Source organism: Amblyomma americanum, chromosome 6 (genome assembly GCF_052857255.1).
Source record: "Amblyomma americanum isolate KBUSLIRL-KWMA chromosome 6, ASM5285725v1, whole genome shotgun sequence".
Lineage (NCBI taxonomy): Eukaryota > Metazoa > Arthropoda > Arachnida > Ixodida > Ixodidae > Amblyomma > Amblyomma americanum.
In genome coordinates, this window is record NC_135502.1 from 52,951,546 (window position 1) to 52,970,752 (window position 19,207).

Sequence of the window (19,207 nt, forward strand, 5' to 3'; positions counted from 1 at the left end):
ATTTGTGAAGTGACGTCCCTTAACGACCTCAGCATACCACAACTTAATCGCGAGCCCCTTTCAGAGCCCCTTTAGCCGTCATGGTAGCCAGAACATAACATTTTTAACGGGGGCTTAGGTTAACGCTGAGGCGGCGGCGAAACCACGGCGGCGACCGAGTCTCGTCTGTCCAGATCAGCAGGCGCTCGGTCGTCGTTGTTGTTGTTAGCCTATCAAAAGATGGCACATACCCACACTGGGGGATCGGCCAAGAATCGGGTGGCTATTGCAGTGCGATGGCACTGCGGCTACTTCTTCTTCTTCTTTTCCTCAGTAAATATAGGGAAATGCCCTTCTTCTTCACAATGGACCCGGGGAGAAAAGGAGCCATCCTGGCGACTCAGGGTGCCGACAACACAACCGGGTCACAGCATGGCTTGAGTCGTTGGACATGCAGTCTCGCAACCACGTCGGCGAAGATCGTAAGGCGGTGTGAGGGGCTCAATAAGGTAGTTCACGAAGGATGTGCGCTCCGGGACACGGTAGGGGCCATTGTATTTCGAAATAAGTTTTTTTGAGAGGCTGGGAGCAGTGGAAGGAACCCACAGCCAGACGAGTGAACCAGGTGGGAAATTCGGATCAAGCTTTCGTCAGAAGCTGAGGCACAATAAAGGGCGCTGACGCAGAGGGGCGTGGTCACCGCTGTCGATAATGTGGGCGATAGTCGACGTGCGGGTCAAAGTGGGTTGGTGTGAACCGAAGGAGAACGAAATTGATGAAGCAGAGCGAGAAGTTGAATTCATTGAGGTGCAGGAAGAGAGGCGTCGATGGAGGGAAGGAAAACGTCTGGAGACGAAGTGTCGGGTGCAGGAACTGGCGGGCTGAGGGCATCGACGTCAAGGGATGGCAAATCGTCATTTTCATCGCAATAGAGAATGAAGTCAATAATTTGCACGGTACCGAGGCACTCACCGTGACTCACAGCGGAAGCATATGTAAACGGATTGGTCACGAACAACGCGCTAAGGCCAGCTGACAGAGTGAGGACGGCGTAACGTATGGATCGGTACTTGCGGCACAGAAAGAGGGGCGATGGTGTAAAAAGTATTTTGCCATCGCGAACAAGGTCAGAAGTGAGGGGGCACAAGAACAGAAGAACAGGCAAGCAGTTCAGTGTCTTTGGCAACGACGGCTTTGGCAGGAGCAGCAGAAGGAGCAACGGGCGGCGAGGAACCGCTGAGCGCAAAGAACTCAAGTTCAGCATGAGCACAATCGATGACTGCGCTATGGCGCGACAGGAGGTCCCAACCCAAGATGGTATTATGAGAACAGGTTGATAAAATGACGAATTCAATCACGTAGAGGATTTCCTGAATAACGACGCGAGCCGTACACGCCGCTAATGACGCAATAGCCTGTGCGCTTGTGGTGCGCAGCGAGAATCCAGAAAGTGGGGTCGTCACTTTTCGCAAGGAGTGGCAAAAGGAGTAGGCCATGGCAGAAACAGCAGCACCGGTGTCGACAAGCGTCAGAACTGAAACACCCTCTACGGAAACGGTGATCAGATTGGCGGGACATAACTGAGGCCTTGGACATTTCGCTGGTGGTGCAGTTCTCGCCTCAGGAACCGTGGCGTCTAGTTTTCCTCTTGTGAAAGATTCGGGTGCCGACGCATGGAGAAAGGGAGTGACGACGAGGAGAACGTGAGCGCCGGGTGGAGAAGGTGGTGCGATCAGGTGAAAGCGGGTGACTCTGTGGCGGCTCGGCTGGCGGTGAGTAGTCACTGGGAGGAGGCCAGTAACCGGCAACTGGGGAGATTGGCGCACGACGACGGCAAAGCCGGGCCACATGACCAGGCAGTCCGCAAGAGTAGCAAGTAGACCGATTGTCACTAGTACGCCAGGGATTGCCGAGTTGTTGAAGCGGTCGCAAAAAAGGTGTCGGAGCGTGAGGAACTTGAGGCACATACGCCTGAGGTGGAGCGTAGGTTGGGTGGTAGTTAGGCGGCCGTGCGACGGCGGCAGCGTAGGTCAGGGGTGCAGCGACAGGTGCGGGTGGAGGGACCGGTGGAAGGGCCTCAGCCACTTGTTCGCTGATGGCAGTGCAAAGGTCGGGCGCCAGGAATGGCAATTGCGTGGAGGGGATGGCAGAAGCGACAGCTGACGTGCAACTTCCTTACATACAAAATCTAATCTTTGATGTGCGCCAACAGTTGCAAGTGGTTGGGTGCTGCCGACAGGCCGGCAAGCGACTTGACAGACGCTGCTGCGTGATGGCGAGTGAAGAGCCTCTGCTTGCGCAGCTCGTCGTAGCTCTGGCAGAGACTGACGACTTCGGCAACGGTGCGGAGATCTCGCCACAGCAGCATCTGAAAGACGTCATCCTCGATGCCTTTCAGAATATGCTTGATCTTGTCCACCTCGGACATCTGGGCGTTGATGCGCGAGCATAAGTTGACCACGTCTTCAATGTAGCTGGTGAACGTCTCACCCGACTGCTGGGAGCGCTCGCGCAAGCGGTGTTCGGCGTGTAGCTTGTGCACAGCAGGACGTCCAAACACTTCGGTGAGGTTCACCTTGAAAGCAGTCCATGTGGAGAAGTCTGCTTCGTGGTTTCGAAATCACAGGTTGGCAACGCTGGTCAAATAAAAGATGGCATTGTTCAACTTGGTGGTATCGTCCCACTTGTTATATGTGCTCACCCGCTCGTATGATGTGAGCCAGTCTTCAGCGTCTTGATCGTCAGTACCGCTGAAGAGTGCCGGGTGCCGCTGCCGGAGGGAGCGGGAACAGAGGACTGGTGAGCCAACCTGCATGGCTTGGCGGTGGGCGGCTTCAGGCATAGCGGTCATAGCGGGGGTCGGCAGCGTGCGGTTGCGCAGGTCCAGGGTGATACGAGTATGCTAAACCAAACCTCCACCAAATGTAACGGGGGCTTAGGTTAACGCTGAGGTGGCGGCGAAACCACGGCGGCGACCGAGTCTCTCGTCTGTTCAGGTCAGCAGGCGCTCGGTCTGAGCGATGGCAGTGCGGCTACTTCTTCTTTTCCTCAGTAAATATAGGATGATGCCCTTCTTCCTCTTCACACATTTTTCGTGATGTATATGAAAGGTTTTGTGTCATTGTCCTTACAGTGGATAAACGTATGTAATTTGTCCTATGTGACAAATGAAAATTAACAGCGCTATGCAGTAGACATTTGGTGAGGAGGTTAAGCCTCCTGATCCACAGAGGCATTAAACATTGTGGAGCAATACCTCAAAATGTGTCCAATGGTATCGCTCTTCTAGCATGCCTCCGGCTTCCTTAATTTGTTAGTTTTCACTTTCAACTGAGCTGACCTTCTCCTCAATACCCAGCTAACTGTGGAATGCGTCATGGATACTAACCTTTTTCGGTTAAAATCCAGTTTTGAAACTTGAATTTGGTGGCCATTTATTGTTTTGTTTTCCGTTGAAATTGACGGATACTAACCTTTTTCGGTTAAAATCAAATTTTGAAACTTGAATTTGGCAGACATTTAGTTTTTTTTTTTTCCCGGTGAAATCAAAAAGTCCAACTTCTAGCTATAGCCCATGAAAAAACTTGGAGCAACCCATAAAAAATTGTTGGGCAGTGTCCTACTGTGGAAAAATTCTTAGGTGTAACGGGATCAGAAGTGGAAGGGGTTAGCCATAAGTATAAAACGAAGAACTGGTAATCTGCGATTTTTTCACACCTCAATAATGCAACCTTTGCAGAGCTAAATGGTTTCAAATCTAAGAACTTTTCTTACAGCTGTCGACCCCAGTGCATTTTTACGCATAAACACAAAAACTGGCATATGAACACAAGTACTGAAACTGATAGACAACAATTTTTCTGAGTATATATATTGGTCTTTCTGCACCCTGAAACACTGGAGATCATGTACGAACACAATACATGTGCTAGACATGAATAGAGTTAAGTCATTCAGGTTTAGCACTTTTTTTTCTGCGATTAGTCAGTATTGGTATTGAGTTTTATTAGCAGTATCTCGTAAAAAGAACTGACTGATGGCCCCTAAACATGTCATTACTCATTCTAGATTGCAGCCCAGGTGCTTCAGGTTTCTATGACAGATGCCGCGGCTAGCGACATCTTTTCCTTCCATTGTTATTTTATTAATAATTAGCCATTAACAACAACAACAACATTCTAGACACTGCAGATTGCTAGCCTTGCATCAGGAACTGCACAATAACAGAAAGGCAGTCACCTGAAAAAAAGAGCAGAGTGTGATGTGGGGCAGGTAGTTGTGGGCGCCATTGCGGCCGCATTGCAGCATGGACTGGAGGGAGAACTTCTGTAGCTGCTCCAGGAGTGGTCCCACCGGACAAAGATAAAGAATGTACTCTCTAGGCGTGCTGTCGTCCAAGGTGGGGTCATTGACGTGAGCTAAAAGCCTGACGAGGGAGGAGAGTGATAACGATACTCAACACGGCTGTACCATCTATGCAATACATAGAAGATGCAGTAGCAAAAGCGCAAGAAAACGGCAAGAACGAAATGAAGCTTTGTGGAAACTGTTGGCAAGCTTCCTTCTGCACTTGATGGCAAATGATCTGGAATGGCAACATGTCTGAATAGCTAAGAAACTTACTTCCAAACCCTGCATTAGCAAACATGTCCTTCTTTCACGAATGCAAAATTTGGGCGTGGTGTAAGAATTAGAATAATGTTCACAGCTTCACAGCCACATGACAGACGGCACTTGACAGTGGAAGACACTGAACTGCCAAACCTTTAAGCATTATTACTTCCGGTGCAACAAATTATTTCGCGCCTTTTTGCAATAACGCCGTAATGAGCACATTTAGAGGCGAAGCTTTCCAACAGATGCGATTTTATTGGTTCATTCATTTTTGCACCAGAAAACTGGTCTGGACCCGCTAAGGCTACTAAGAACACTGCTGCTGTTCTCCACAGATCCTACGCTACATTGAAAACGACACTCAAAAAATATGCATTACCAATCGGCCGCTAGCTGCACTCCTCTGTCCCCTGTTGCCGCAAGAGCCTTCTCGCTGAAACCAGAAAGAGAAAAAAAATTGCAAACAGAAACCGATGAATCAACGCTAGTAAGAAGCACCACTCGCGCAGGAAACGAGACATTGCGCGCTTGGAAAACCAGAGTTCAAGGACTGAGGAAGCGTTATACAACGAGCTTCCTCTCAAAAGCGCGTCTACTTAGGCACAAACGGGAGCGCTCCAGTTAGTCACACAGGCGCACGATCACAGGTCCTTGACTCGTCGTGCGCCTCCGGTGACTTATAATCAGAATGGGTACCGATCGCGCCAGCGACTCCGTCCGGTGATTGACGCTCGCAACATGACGGGCCGGGACTCACGCTCTGTGCTTGGGGAACCCCATTTGCAGCAGAACCTGAAGAGGGGACAGGTGCTGCTTGTGCGGCCTACTGCTGACATTTCGGCGTGGAGGAGGGGCAGCCATTCGGCGCTGTCACATTGTCTCGGGGCGTGGAACAATCGCTGTTCGGTGGTGCACAGCGCACTTCACAACGCACTAAACGACGGCACACGAGCTCATAGCGGCTGCAACAAAAACTTAATTAGAAACAGAGACGATAACGCCCTAGCAGAACCGCAATAAAACGAAAAAGCTCAAGCCATTTTGTTTTTTTGTATCGGCTACTTGAACCCACTTCCGTTTCCTGTTGTCGAGTGTGTCTTTAGACACAAAGTAAAATTTAAAATTTGCTCCAAAATATTTTAAAATAAATCAGTTGAAATATTAAAAACAACATGGTTTGAGTACATAACGTTTATTGATATCTCACGTGTTTCAAGTAAACATCCGTGAGAGGCGCCAGTGCATTCAAAATGGCGGGCGTTTTATTCGAGGATATTTTCGACGTGAAAGATATTGATCCTGAAGGCAAGAAATTTGACAGAGGTAAGATCTCAGCTTTTACGTCAACACACGTGAGTAGACAGTCATTCCCTCGCAGTACCGTTGCTTTGATATGTCAGGGAGTATTTCCTTCCACCCACACCATGTGCTCTCCACGCCGGCAAATGAATGACGCTGGCGATGTATATCTGCTTCTTGTCGTTATTTTTGTGTGTAACTTGCAGCAAGCTTCCTGTAAATGTGGTTGCGCGAGCATCTGATCAAATAGTTTCGAACTGCCCCCATTGCAAAGCACGCATCTCGCGCATTTCGGCCATGCGCTGGACATCAAATGCGCAGTTCACGCACACGTCCCTTGCGCTTTGCTTCGCGGCATGCCGGTAAAATAACTCTGAGGCCTGCACGAAACGAAACCAATGCTGCAGTGCGGGCAGCGCTCGCCCGTAGTCGCAATTTGCGCCGTGTTTAATGCAAACGTGCATGCCATGCTTCCTTCACGCTGATTATGTTGTTTCTGTAGAAAGAAAACTAACGTATGTGCGAGGGTATTGAGCGTGTTTGATTTTGAGAGCGTTTGCGCTAAGGACACGCCACCCCGCCGGCATGATACCAAACGCTTGTGTTCCTTACATGACAGCCTTTATGTGGTGTCTCGAAAGCACTTACATTTTGGTGATAAACGTTCTGATAATCTAGCACGCTCGTGATAAAGGTGGACGCGCCTCATTCCTATCGATTGCACCGCTTGCTATATCTATGTGGAGAGAAAGGAACACACTTCGCCACCAACGTTTGCAGATATTGTCTTCTCTCCGTTTTGCCTCCTGTGTCGGCCTTGTTTATTTTTCACGGGTTGACCGGTATTCTAGCGCCTGCGCCTGATGGATTCGTGGAGCTTTTTGTAAACATCGCAGCAGAGCGCGGCGCTTTTGTTATTTTGCTGCGCGCGCCCGGTTGGCAGGCGCTCAACGTGCGGTACGCGCATGCGCCATGGGCCTGTCACGCGGGCCTGCAGTCTGAGCACTTGTTTGTTGTGGACCTGCATCAGCTGATGCTGTTGGCACCCTTCTGCAGCAGCAGGCGCTCATGTGAGCACCGTCCAATGGGAAGCCGCGTTCGCCATCTTTAGCCAGCACTGAGCAAGGAAGCGCGCGTGCGTACCATAAATAAAAAAAAAATTCTGGGGGAGGGTGGCAGGTGTATCTTGACGAATAAGTCAATCGGTCGACCTGTGCGCATTTTCTGACAAGCCGAATGTTTGCAGACATTGAAAGGAAAAGTGAGAGTAAAAGAGAAGGCGGTGCACGAGGGTGTCGCCAGTGAAAGGGGCGAGAGCGTAAGAATAAAAGATGTAGAAAGCGGAGTGAGAGTACTATTTCGTGGCGGTGCGCGCGTGCGGAGAGAGAGTAGGGGGAAGGAAGAAAAGAACGTTACGTAAGCGTTGCGGCCCGGGGAGGGCGGCACGAAGTGTTTTCCCGGTGACGACACGAGCGCGCCCGCGCGAGGGAGGAGAGGTAGGGGGAAGAGGAGGATACCGCGCGAGCGCGCTGCTGGGAAGCGGAGGAGGAGGGCTGCTGCCCCAATGATACGGCGCATTCTCAGTCGCCCAAGCTCCGTCGGAAAACTCCGCTCGGCGCGCGAGTCTTCAAGGAATGACGCAGTTAGTTCGGACTCGAGTCCTCGCCTCGGAGGGCGGCCCCGCGGGCCCTCAAGCCCGCACGATGACAGCCATGGTTCGGCACCGTACTGTGAGGTGAGGTTTTTTTTTTTTCATCTCTATTGGCCGCTCGCTGTGATGATTTGAAAGGGTTAAGGAAAAGAAACAGCATTCTCGCTACTTTGCTTCCAAGGGCATGCATGGTTGAACCGCGTTTTGTTTCTGAAAAAAAAAAAAAAAATCGCTAGTGTGATTCATTTCGGCGGCGATGCGTGTTCTGCGAGATTATTGCAACGCGTCTTTTGGGAGCGCACGCGGCGAGATGTAGCCCAACCACGCTGATTTAAACCTGCGTGTGTTTATTTCCTGCTTTGCTCCTCCTCAGCCGGAGGAGGATAAGCGCTATCGGCGATAAGCGCTATCGGGAACAAGACTCCTCGCGTATGCGCTCGTCGACGTCAGGTGCAGCGCGCTCCGCTCTGTCCACGTAGCGCGCTTGTGCAGCAGGGCAAGCGAGCGGCAGCAACTGCCTTCTTGCGAGCCCGGGGCGCGCGGAATGAATCACGGCGCTTCAAACAACAAGCGTGAAAAAAAAAAAAAAGGCAGAGGCGTGCGGACCCTCTTTCGATTATCTAACCGCCCCTGCCTGCACGGGATGCCTTTGAAGGGAACAGCTCGATGCGTGGTGCAAGCCACTTGCGGGGCGTTCTGTTTGACCACCTTGCCGTTTTTCTGTGGCGTGCCGCTTTCTTCGCATTTTTTTCTTTTATTTTTCCGCGCTGTCCGCTCTGGGCTCTTGTAATCTCGTTAGCTGCACCTGCTTTTGCGCACGCTGCATACTTGGCTTCGCTTGAAAGTTCCACGTCACCCACATTTCTTACTTTCCTCTTCTATTAGCACCATATTTAAGACTTCAATGCACTCGGGAGCCTCTTTGAAATATTTCCATACGACAACAGTAGGCACAGGCTTTGCCACGTCGAAAGTATCTGTCGGGCTCGGTTTTGTTTATTTTTTTCGTCCTCGTACTTCCTGCAGTCGGTAGCGGACCCACCTGACGAACGTTCCTGCACGAGCCCTTAGTGACAGAACGCCTACTGCCTCTCTTCGGAATCTCTTTCACTCATTCTCTCTCACTCTCTCCCCTTAGGGCTAGAGAACGGAGATGGGATTCGAGAAGCGGTGATACGTGCGCATAGCGTGAAAACTTTCGCCGTCGTCAACGAGAATCGATTTTTTTTTTCCTTCCTTCTGCCGCTCTCTTTCCTCGATACCCAGTGTGCCCGTCCCTGTCTCTCCAGGAGCATCGCCAAATCGGTCGCGCTTTTATTATTTTTTTTCTTACTGCTTTCCCTTCGGTCGCTCCGTCCCTCCACCAACCGCCTTTCAAGGTCAAGTTCGTCTCCTCATTCATACCGCTGCCTGGCTGCGGAGCGCAACCGCTCGCGCGGCGCTGTCTCTTTTTTCTATAATTTTTTTTTCCACCATTCCCGCCGCTGCCTGCCGCGCGCGCGCGCGCTGGCTGTGTGGCCGCCTTTCGCTGTTTGTAGTCGCCGCTGCCGTATGTGTCTGTTCCCCAACAATGGCTAAAGAAAGAACAAGGTGCTTGTGGTTATCATTTCGGATTCGGCGCTTTCTTTTTTTTTTTTTTCAGTCCACCCGCGCGGAGAAGGCGACCTAGCGAGCGCATTCTGCGCGATCGTGAGCGTGTCATTTTCTTGACGCTGGAGGCGAAAATAAAGAAAAAATCGAAAGGGTGAGAGGGAGAGACGCAGGGACGACTTGGCGCGCTCGGCGCACAGGCGGCAGTTGCTGGGACTGAGCGCCGAATAAATGAACAAGAGAGAGAGAGAGAAAATTTATGGCAGGAAAGGAGGCAGGGCGAGAGTCGGCCGTTAGAAACTGTTCCAATTTTTTTCGGAAATTATATTACGTTCTCCGCTTCGCATTTCAGACCACCCATGCCGTCCCTTCATGTATCTATTATTAGACCGCTAATTTTCAATTCCCCAACAAACGGCCTTGAGCCTCCCTGTCTAAATAAACAGCTCCATTCATTCATTCATTCATTCATTCATTCATTCATTCATTCATTCATTCATTCATTCATTCATTCATTAATCTTTCGTCGTGCCCTTCAATACGGTTGCAGGGATCTTGAGGGTGCTTGCCACAGCGCCCGAAATGACTGGAACTTCGTGTAGCTTGCATTTTTCTCCTCCTGGAGACTTGCTCACGGCTGTATTACGTATACAGTATACGTCATACGTTTTCGTGATCTCAGGGTAAGTGCATTGCGGACCAAAAAAAAAAATGTTAATCTGGCAGTCTCTGTAGGCGGACAAGATATATCCGTTGCCGGTCTCGGTTTCCGGAGTTTTCAGAAGCCAGTCGTTAGACTTCGATCGCCAGCCGCCACAACCGGCTGTGCAGACTCGTGCAGGTCGGCGGTATTGTTGACGTGAGAAGCCCTTTTTGTTTTTTTTCTTGGCCGATGGCGGGTCATTCATTTCTTGCTTGTCACGACGTCTCACCCTCCTCTTGCTCAACCCGTTCCTGCGCCCCCCGGTGTTGATATCTCGTCTTTCGGCGTAAACAAAACATGCGGGTTTGTCACGTGCTCCTGTTTGGAAACTCAACAGGGGCGGAGGTGGGGGGGGGGGGGGGTGCTTCTCGCGGACGCTTGCGTTGTGGTTAATCAACGCCACAGTGTGGTCAACGCCTCAGGTAGCCCTCACTCAGAGCGCCGCCCTCTTCCGTTTTTCAGGCTCCTCCCCCATCGTGACGTCTTTCTTTTTTCTCTCTCTTCTCCCGGCCGGCACCCTGCCAACTGTCGGCCATATTGAATGGCCAGGACTAACAGGGCGTCCCCTCCCTGGGCAGGCCAGGGGGCCGTGGTATTGCACAGAGGCCAAGGTTGCAGCAGCATCTTTTCTGTGTGCGTGTGCAACCTTCCGATTGCGTCGTTGCGCTGGCGGTGGTGCCTTTGCGGCGGCCATCCCGTGCAACCTCCTGTGCCGCTCCTCTCTCTCTGTCGACATTGGCAGCTGTGGTCACGTGATAGTGGCGAAACGGTCGGTCAGCTTGCTGGAAAGAAGAGGTAGTGGTGGAAAGTTTGAGGCTTGCAGGATGAGCGCGCTCCTTGGTTGGCTAATGAAATGAACAGGTACTCCTATACTGCCACATGTCGGAGGAAGCTAGCGGCCGCGCGCAGGAGGAAATCGCGCGATGCTTGCGAGATGAGATGTAAACCTGCGTTAGGCCGTTAAAAGAATGAATAAAAAAAAAAGCTCGCTGGTGTACGTGCCGTGGACGGTGTTTTTCCTGCTGCGTGTGTGTGTGTTATTGGTACCGCATCCGGTTCTCGGCGCCGGCGCATGGAATCCTTGGAAAAAAAAAAAAATCGCGGCGCGGTCTTCTCGCGTTCCCGAATTTCTGTTCTCTAGAAAAGCGGCGCATCGTTTCTAACTTGCGTATGAAATTACAAAGTGTGCCAATTGTTTCGGGCGAGTTCGACCCGGTATTTTTTATTGGGACGCACCTCCTGGTTTGTCAATTGCGAAAGCTGTTCGTAGTCATGTCTTCCTGCCTTAGGTGCAGTATATTGCGTACTGGTACGCGTGATATGAGAAAATAGCTGCTAGTTAGCATTCGAAGACCTAATTTAATATGCGTGAAAACTGTGACGTGTACAGAGGACAGCTACACTTATGATGAGGAAAACTCCGCTTCTCGGTGATGGCTGGTAATTGTTAACTGCACGCTAGCAAAGAATTCTCTTCCGTATAGATGAGTTTCACCGACGTCATAGTGTCCGCCATATCAGGGACCAAAGGCACGGCAGAAACCTGCGCGTTTTCCTATTAATCCGCTTATCGCAACCTGCTCCGACGTCTATGTAGGAGCTATGCTTGGACTCACTCATGGAGCCTATGAGATCATGTTCGGCCTACAGACATTCACCTATACAGGCCAGCCGTTCATTCATTCGCTTTGTAAACGGTGCATCGAAACGCGTCTAGTTTTTTTTTTTAAAACATTCCTTTTTCAGCACATCCCGCGATAGGCAAAATCATTTGTTTCGCTCACCCCTTTCTGCTGTGGCGGCGAACGTCTCGACGTTTCAATATGCCGGCTGGAGGCATTCCTGCTGGCTCGGTCGAAAGCCGCTACTGCACTCTTCTTCGGAGCTGGTCGGTGTGGAAGCTAGCGCGTTTATTTTTTTTTTTTCTGCTGCTGAAAAGGCTGAAGCGTGTGTGAGTGACGGCACAGCCTACGAAGCTTTGTACCGTTATCGGGAGCCGTTTTGACGGTGCACGCGCGCTTCGCTAAGATGTGTTCGTTTTCCCGTCGCGGTGCAAACGAGTGCTCGCGTCCTCGCTGGGGCAACAACACAGCGATGAGCTGTCCTGTTATCGAAGGGCCTGCGAGCATAGCTGGTGTATAGCGTAAGCAGCTCTGTTCACTCCATTGTGCACCGACCGTGAAGGGTTCGTGCGCGAGAGCTTCTTTTTTTTTTTTGCTGTTTTAAGCGCTTCATTCTGGCAATTTTTTTTTCAGTGAGTGCACTCTGTGCAAGCTGATGCTTTGTATCTGATTTAATATTATTGATCCCCGCACGCGCACAAAAAATGCCCAAAATGGATCCCCATAGCCGGCGGCTAGTAGTGGGGCCATTTACAAAGGTGCTCACACCCGAAGGAAACAAGCGAATACACTTCGGAAAAGGGCTTCACAATTCAACACGCTTCGACAAAACATTTGCAGCGCGATGTGCCCGCCACGGTGGTTACAGTGGCTGTGGCGCTCCGTAAATCCAGTGATCAATATCCTGACGCGCGATGTTCGATCAGCCGCTCAGGACAGTCTCAGCTGAGAGGATGCAACGGTAGAGCCGTAGAGGTGTGGTCGGCATTCGCCACACCTTGCGCAAACACGAGCGAGGCCTCGCTTGCCTGCGCACCGTCGAAAACGCTCCGGCAGCTTGGGAAGGTCGCCACCAGATGGCCCAAGCCTCGCATTAGTCCCCGGGGGCAGCACTTTCGGTTCTATTGCTACGCAGGCTCGCGTCCCCTTTGTCGTTATGTTCGTCCAGGTTCTTTCCTGTAAGGTCACTGCACGAAACTCGGGTTGATGAACGTAAATTGGACAACTCGCTTGAAGGAGAGCTTTTGCTCGTCGCGTCTTATTTGAAGACAGCGTGTGCATTTCCAGCGTAAAAAGCGGCTCCAGGCCTACCTAGTCCCGGCAGAGCCGCGCATGTGTTCGCTTGTAATGATCGATGTGTTTATGCCGTGCCGTCAGTTGGTTCATCCCCGACGGGTTACTAATCGTATCGACCTGCGCGAGAACTGGCATGCGCTAGCCCGAGTGACAATGCTGGCGGCAGCTGTCGGTTGGTTTTAGAATCGTACGTGCGGCTATGCGGCATCGCCTGTCCGCCGACGAAAGAGAAAGTGCTTTATTGCATTTCCCCCTCGCGTTCTCTTTGATTGCATCTGTACTTTTATATTTCCTCTCTCAGCGGCCGCATCCGCCCGCGCTGCTGCTGCAGCGGTCATGTGTATCTGGCGTGCGGGCGGGTGGAGGGGGCGCTTGCATCGCGCGCTGGAGATTCAGCGAGAGCGAGGCCGACCCTTTCCTTCTACTTTTCTCTTCCTCTCCGTTATTGACGTCAGCGGCGTTGGCAGCGGTCCGCGGAGGGAAGGCAGCAGGCGGCTCGGCGGCTGCGGCGGCGCGTATTTTGTTTGCGCCTTGACCTTGAACTTGAAATGCAGTGGTAGCGGCGCGCGGCGCATCTCGGGACTGGGTGACGCATGCGCAGTCGTGTTGCTGCTCTCTCTGTCTCTCTCTATTCCCACCTTTCTCCTTTTTCCGCGCTCCTCCGCATTTTCCTGCCTCTCCATCCTTTCGCGCCGCGCCGGACTCGGCACGGTCGCCTGGCAACAGCACACACTTGGCTGCCCGATAGGACTTTTTTGCACAACCCCCACCCCCTTTTTACGCTTCCCCCTTCTGTCGCTTTTTCTGCGACACTTTTCGTCGTTGTTATCGCCGTGTGTTCGCTTCCGCTTCGAAGGGATGTGGAGCTTTTCATTTTCGTTTTCACTTTTCCATCGCAGGGTTGTTGATTGTTCAGCGTACCAACTCGTTCCTCCTCCGCGTTTGTATGTGTGTTTCGCTCTGGTTGTTTGTTGACAAACAGTACTGCATTGCACTCGTTGGTGTTAGGTCGAGCCGACTGAGTTCTCCTACACTCGGTCGTTCTGAACGCGCCCGCGGAGTCGCTGCCGAGGAATATCGAATTTCCTTTGCGATCCAGAGCGAACGTTGCTGCGCTCGAATTTTCAAGGACGGAGTTCGTTATAGGCCCCTAGTTTTCGAGTTAAACCCGTTTTTACCTTATTCTTGCAGCCCGAACATATTGCCTAAAGGTCTGGTTAAACCCGATTTGTCCCCGAAAATGAGCCTTCTGGAATATGTTCGTTTTCCAGTTCACTAAGCTGAATAACACCCCAAGAATATTTATGGATATCTAGTGCTTATCTCAGAGGGATGTCTTAGGTCAAGTAGGGTTCTCAGACCCCTCTTAACGCTCGTGTTATTTCAGGATAAGTTTGAAAAAAAATTGATCTAGAAGCGATAGGTCAAAACATGGTTACCGACCAGATGTCTTTTCTGAATCGCCTCATGTAGCGCTACCCACACGAATGACGTTTTGAGCCAAGGACTTTGCGCGCTTAAAATCTTCGCTTTGATGTTGAATGTTGTGGCACCTTACAAGTAAATGCAGGCCGGTCTTGTTCAGACGCGGCTGTGCTCCATAGGAGATTGGTAAAGTACTTAGCGAATTATTTGTAATAGATCAGGAAAAGAAAAACAATTGTTAAAGTTTTTGTATGTTTGTGAAATAATGAGGAAAAAAATGGGGCCCTTTTGGTCAAGCAGGGAAACAAACTGCTCTAGTGAACTGTCTTGCGGTGCAAAAAATTACTGGAAAAAACGCGAACTATGTAGGTTTTTTTTTTCTGAATGACCCGATTTTCACCCGAATTTAACCTTGAAAAATATCGCCTGATTTCTGCCCCCGGAATTCCTGAAAAAAACAATAAAACCTGGAAACGAAGGGCTCTAGTTATCTAGTGACGCGTTGTGTTGCCCCGCAGTATCATTCCTCGCTGGGGACTGGCGTTCGGCTGTCCGCGGGGCATTGCAATAGAGGGGCGTAGACGTTCTTGGTTTATTTACAGCTTGTTTACTAATCGACCAGGGTGGCCGCTGTCATACAGAGCGATCAGGAACATCAGTCCAGAGCCTGCTCCTTACGAAACCCTGTCAGCCTGACTGTCCTGACTATAGCGCAAAGTGTAGAGGCTCCTCGTTCTTCGGACCGGGGCCAACGCCAAGCTTCAGCTTGATGCGCTTTCTCGTCCGTCACTCCACCAAGAGCCGAGTTGAGTCTCCCCTTCTGGCGCCAAAAAGCCTCCTTAAATAAGCTTGCCTAGCATTCTACGGAGATTTTTGCCAAGAACTACTGAACTAGAGACCTGCACACTTGGCACTGCTCCAGCGCGCACCTTCTAGTTCATGCCTTTTGCCGCTAGGGAAGGGCAGCTACGGGCGGCGTGGCACTACAATTAACCCGTTGAGCAAGATGGCGTCGGTCATTTTACTTCAAGGTTGTAATAGTTTTGTCATTTGTCTACGTTTTGTGTATTCATCATTCATCCATTGCGTTAGCAAAGATGCTAGAAAGTGTCACGCATGCATGCGCGCGAACACAATATTCACCGCTAGGATTTGAAGAAATGTGATATTTGCATCGTTCATTACTAGGTTTCAAAATAATAAGACAGGACAAATATACAGGCAGGCAGTGAGAGAAGTCATTTGTGAAAAGCAGACGATGTTGATGATCACGACAAACATGTCAACTGAGCGCCCTCAACGGCCAAAAAGTTAACGAAAGTTGGCGCACGCAGTCCCATAGGACCCCGCCAAGTGTGCAGGTCTGTAGTTCAGTAGGTCTTGATTTTTACTAACCAATCGGAAATGAGCATGCTAGAGCCAATTGAAAGATAGGGTACACCATTTGCAGTATATGTTTTAAAATTCCGTACAAGGCTGCTTACATGTGAGAATGCGAAATCATTAAAGTGCTTTGTAATGTGTGTGTGTGTGTGTGTGTGTGTGTGTGTGTGTTTTCGTTTTCTAGGAATTTTCAGCCATAAAATTGCTCTCAAATCTAAGCCGCGAATTTCAATTGGCATTCCGGATTTTTTTTTCCTTTTGCTGATTTCTCCAAAGTTCTTCTCAGCATTCGCATTACGATGGCCGACAGCGACGGTAAGACGTGAGTTTTGGCGTAGCTTTAGCGTATGCTGTTGTCGTCACCTTTGCCGTCAGGCGCTCGCGCGCTCATGTGCTTTGCGCATGCGCAGGCATAATGTTTTAGCTTGCCGCGCCACCACTACCGTTACCTATTGCTTGCAAGGAGCTGTGCTTGGGCCGGCGGCACGTGCGCAGATAGCGCCTCACGGTAGCGATGTGCACTAACGTTAGGCTAAAAATCACTCGAGAAAGTTTTATCGTAGAGCTCCCGTTCACCGCTACCGTATATCGCGACCGCTAGTCGCCAGTGCCCATGCCCATTGGCGGTTGCGGTGGCGGTGCATGTTAGGCACTGTGGTAGCACTTTCTACTGCCTACTGGAACGTAACACCGAGCACGTCATTCGACATTGCTGTGAACGAAAACGAGCACTTTGTCTACTACGGCTTGTTCTTCGAGACCTGCAGTGGCAGCCCTTACAAAAATGGCCTATAGACAGTCTGTAGACTTCTTACAGCCTCGTTTGCCTTCCTATAATTATTTTTGTCTATTCATAGTCTATAGACTGTCTATAGAAGAAAGTAGCAAAAGTGCATGGCCATAGTTCTATAGATTGTCTATAGACTGTCTATAGGGTTTGTCCTATAGACTGTTATCTAGGGTTTGTCTATAGAGGGTGTATAGACTTTATCGACAGAAGTCTATGGACAGTCTATAGACTGCCTAAAGAAATTTTTTGTAAAGGAGGCCAGCCTGGAACATGCGCCTGTCGTACGCGGCGTCGCGTTAATTAGCGCTTCCTTTTTGTGCCAGTGTTACAGACATCGCCGAGGGTGGGCCTCCCGCCCGTTCGGAGCAGATTCTAGTGCTAAGCGGGTGTGTATCCTGTCTCGAGTGAAGTATGTAACTTCAGGCAGAGCTTCCACCCCGGCGGCGGAAGGAAGGGCGGGGGTTGCAACGGCGGGCAGGTATACAAGCCGCGTGTCATTCAGATGTGCGCGTCTCGGAGAGCGGATGCCGACGGGTCGCTGGCGGTGATGTACGACCAAATATTCGTCGCTTCGCGCGGACAGTTTCCGCTCCGGTGCCTCATTCTATATAGGCTGTAAAGAAAAAGTGGCTTGTGAAAGGTTAAACGGCGTGGCCGCCAAAAAAAAAAAGTTAAGGAACAGTCATAAAAGGTGGTTCGTAGAAGAAGAAAAAAACCCGTGTCATTAACGCGAGCGCTTCCTGTGGCCTTTGTGCCGCAGGTGGCATTGGCCTTCGAGACGTTTACGAGTGGGTTCGAAAGGTCTTCCTCTTTCTGATAGGAATAACAAACAGAAACGCATAACATTCTCATTATAGGCAGTTATTCGATGAGTCATGCTGGAAAAGCTCCGTGCTCTTTATAACTTGTTTGTTGTTGTGATGATGTACCGATTTTTTGGCGGTCGAAACGCAACGTTACGGAACACGGTTTCTTCTGCGCAGAATAATGGTGCCCTTCAACGATGCCAATGAGTGGGCAGCGTGGGATATTCCGCAATTACCCTCCGCGGCCACCTGTTACATGTATGCAGTTAGTCTCAGCCTACGCCATATGGCAAGTCTTCGAATTAAAAATGTGCATGAATTGAATGAACGAACAAACGCCGTTGCGTCCCATTTTCGTATGTCTGCATTCTTTTCGCTCTGTAACAGAGAAGGGTCGTCGGCCATAGCGTGTCTTGAAAGTCGACACACACACACACCGCCACCACCATCATCGTCATCATCATCACTGCACCCACTGCAGGGCAAATGCCTCTCCTATGTCTCTCCAATTTATCCTGTGCTTTGCCAGCTGCGACCAGCGTATCCCCGCAAACTTCTTGATCTCATCCGCCCACCTAACTGCATCATGATTTCAGGCTTACGCGACGACAGACTCGCGCACGAGTTATATCTATAATAATAATAATTGGTTTTTGGGGAAAGGAAATGGCGCAGTATCTGTCTCCTATATCGTTGGACACCTGAACCGCGCCGTAAGGGAAGGGATAAAGGAGGGAGTGAAAGAAGAAAGGACGAAAGAGGTGCCGTAGTTGAGTGCTCCGGAATAATTTCGACCACCTGGGGATCTTTAACGTGCACCGACATTGCACGTCACACGGGCGCCTTAGCGTTTTGCCTCCATGAAAACGCAGCCGCCGCGGTTTTATCGCCGGAATATATTTGAACGCTGCAATACATTACCTATCTACGTATTTACTTTTTCATGCCGGCACTTTTTATTTTTTCGTTCCTACGACCAAGCTCACCCGGTTAAGCTGGGTAACATGGGTGCTCTTTATTGCTGTCCCACCTTTGATTGCTGTAAAGAGCACCGGTGTCTTCTTGAGCGTACAATACGTATACTTGGCTGGCTGTCTTATGTTGTCCAAGAGAATAACGTGGCCTCCATAGAATAGGCTTTAATTGCAGCTGCATTGAGAACAGAGGAGATATATATGCATTCCTGTTGTCTGCCCCGGTGTTATTGATTAGATTTTTTTTTTCGCTTTCTGACAGCTCTTGCGTTCTTGCTTTTCGAGTGGAGCCTCTATAATTCGTCCCGACGAGTCCGGATCAGTATTGGCGTGTTTCGATCAATGTTGGCCCCCCGCCTATTCCGGTGCCTCGCCGGCTCGAGTTGCAAGCGCGTGCGTACGCAACCGCTTGCTCTGGAGAGAGCGGCAGATATTGCACGTGTACCTCTCCCAGGTATAGTTCTGGGAACGGCCGCCGTAATTAATCCTCCGCCCGGTCGCTATCGGCGCTGTCCGTTCTGAGCGCTTAAATGCGCGCTGCCTTCGCGAAGGGGGGGGGGGGGGGGGGGGGGGCGGTGCGGCGACGACGACGGCGTCCCTGTCGCTCTGCGTCGGCGATCGATGATTGCAAGAGGGCGAGAGATTTTTCTCCCGACCGCTGGCGGTGACAAGCACCAGCGGTAGGTATTGAGCAATCGTGAGATAACCGATCCGGCCGGTAGGGGTGAAGGGGGGGGGGGGGTAATTTTTCTTTATCGCACGCAGCTACTGCGTTCATTAACTGGGATGCCTCCTTCGGTCGCTACGCGTGACGACAAGGGCGTGGCTTCGGAGAAAGCGCGCGCTCACTGTACATGTATAGTATACGGCTCGTATAGCTCTTGTTATGCATGCAGCCCGACTCTGTACAGCGTCATCCAGTCGTGCTACTGCACTCCAAGCATAAAGGAGTAAAAAGAGAGTAAGCTGTACTCTAGAGCACTCCCTTTTATAAGAGGGAGTGCGCTAGGGGACAGCTTACTCTCTTTTTTTACTCCCGTAGAGGCGTATTTGTTTTTACAGCGCGTACGTTTCG

At 50.7% G+C, this 19,207-nt stretch overlaps 2 protein-coding genes across 2 annotated transcripts in view; one reads left to right on the forward strand and one right to left on the reverse strand.

Annotated features, from left to right (window-relative positions):
• The window catches only part of Epp (Ecdysteroid phosphate phosphatase), a 64,199-nt gene that overhangs the window by 32,268 nt on the left and 12,724 nt on the right, over positions 1-19,207 (reverse strand). The window contains 2 exon segments of the mRNA XM_077626842.1: positions 4,219-4,405; positions 4,973-5,026. Coding sequence (XP_077482968.1) covers positions 4,219-4,405; positions 4,973-5,026 — 241 coding nt within the window.
• Polr2H (DNA-directed RNA polymerases I, II, and III subunit Rpb8) overlaps positions 5,820-19,207 on the forward strand; it is a gene marked incomplete in the record, with an annotated part of 87,254 nt that continues 73,866 nt past the window's right edge. The window contains 1 exon segment of the mRNA XM_077626846.1: positions 5,820-5,916. Within this exon segment, the coding sequence (XP_077482972.1) occupies positions 5,844-5,916 (73 nt within the window).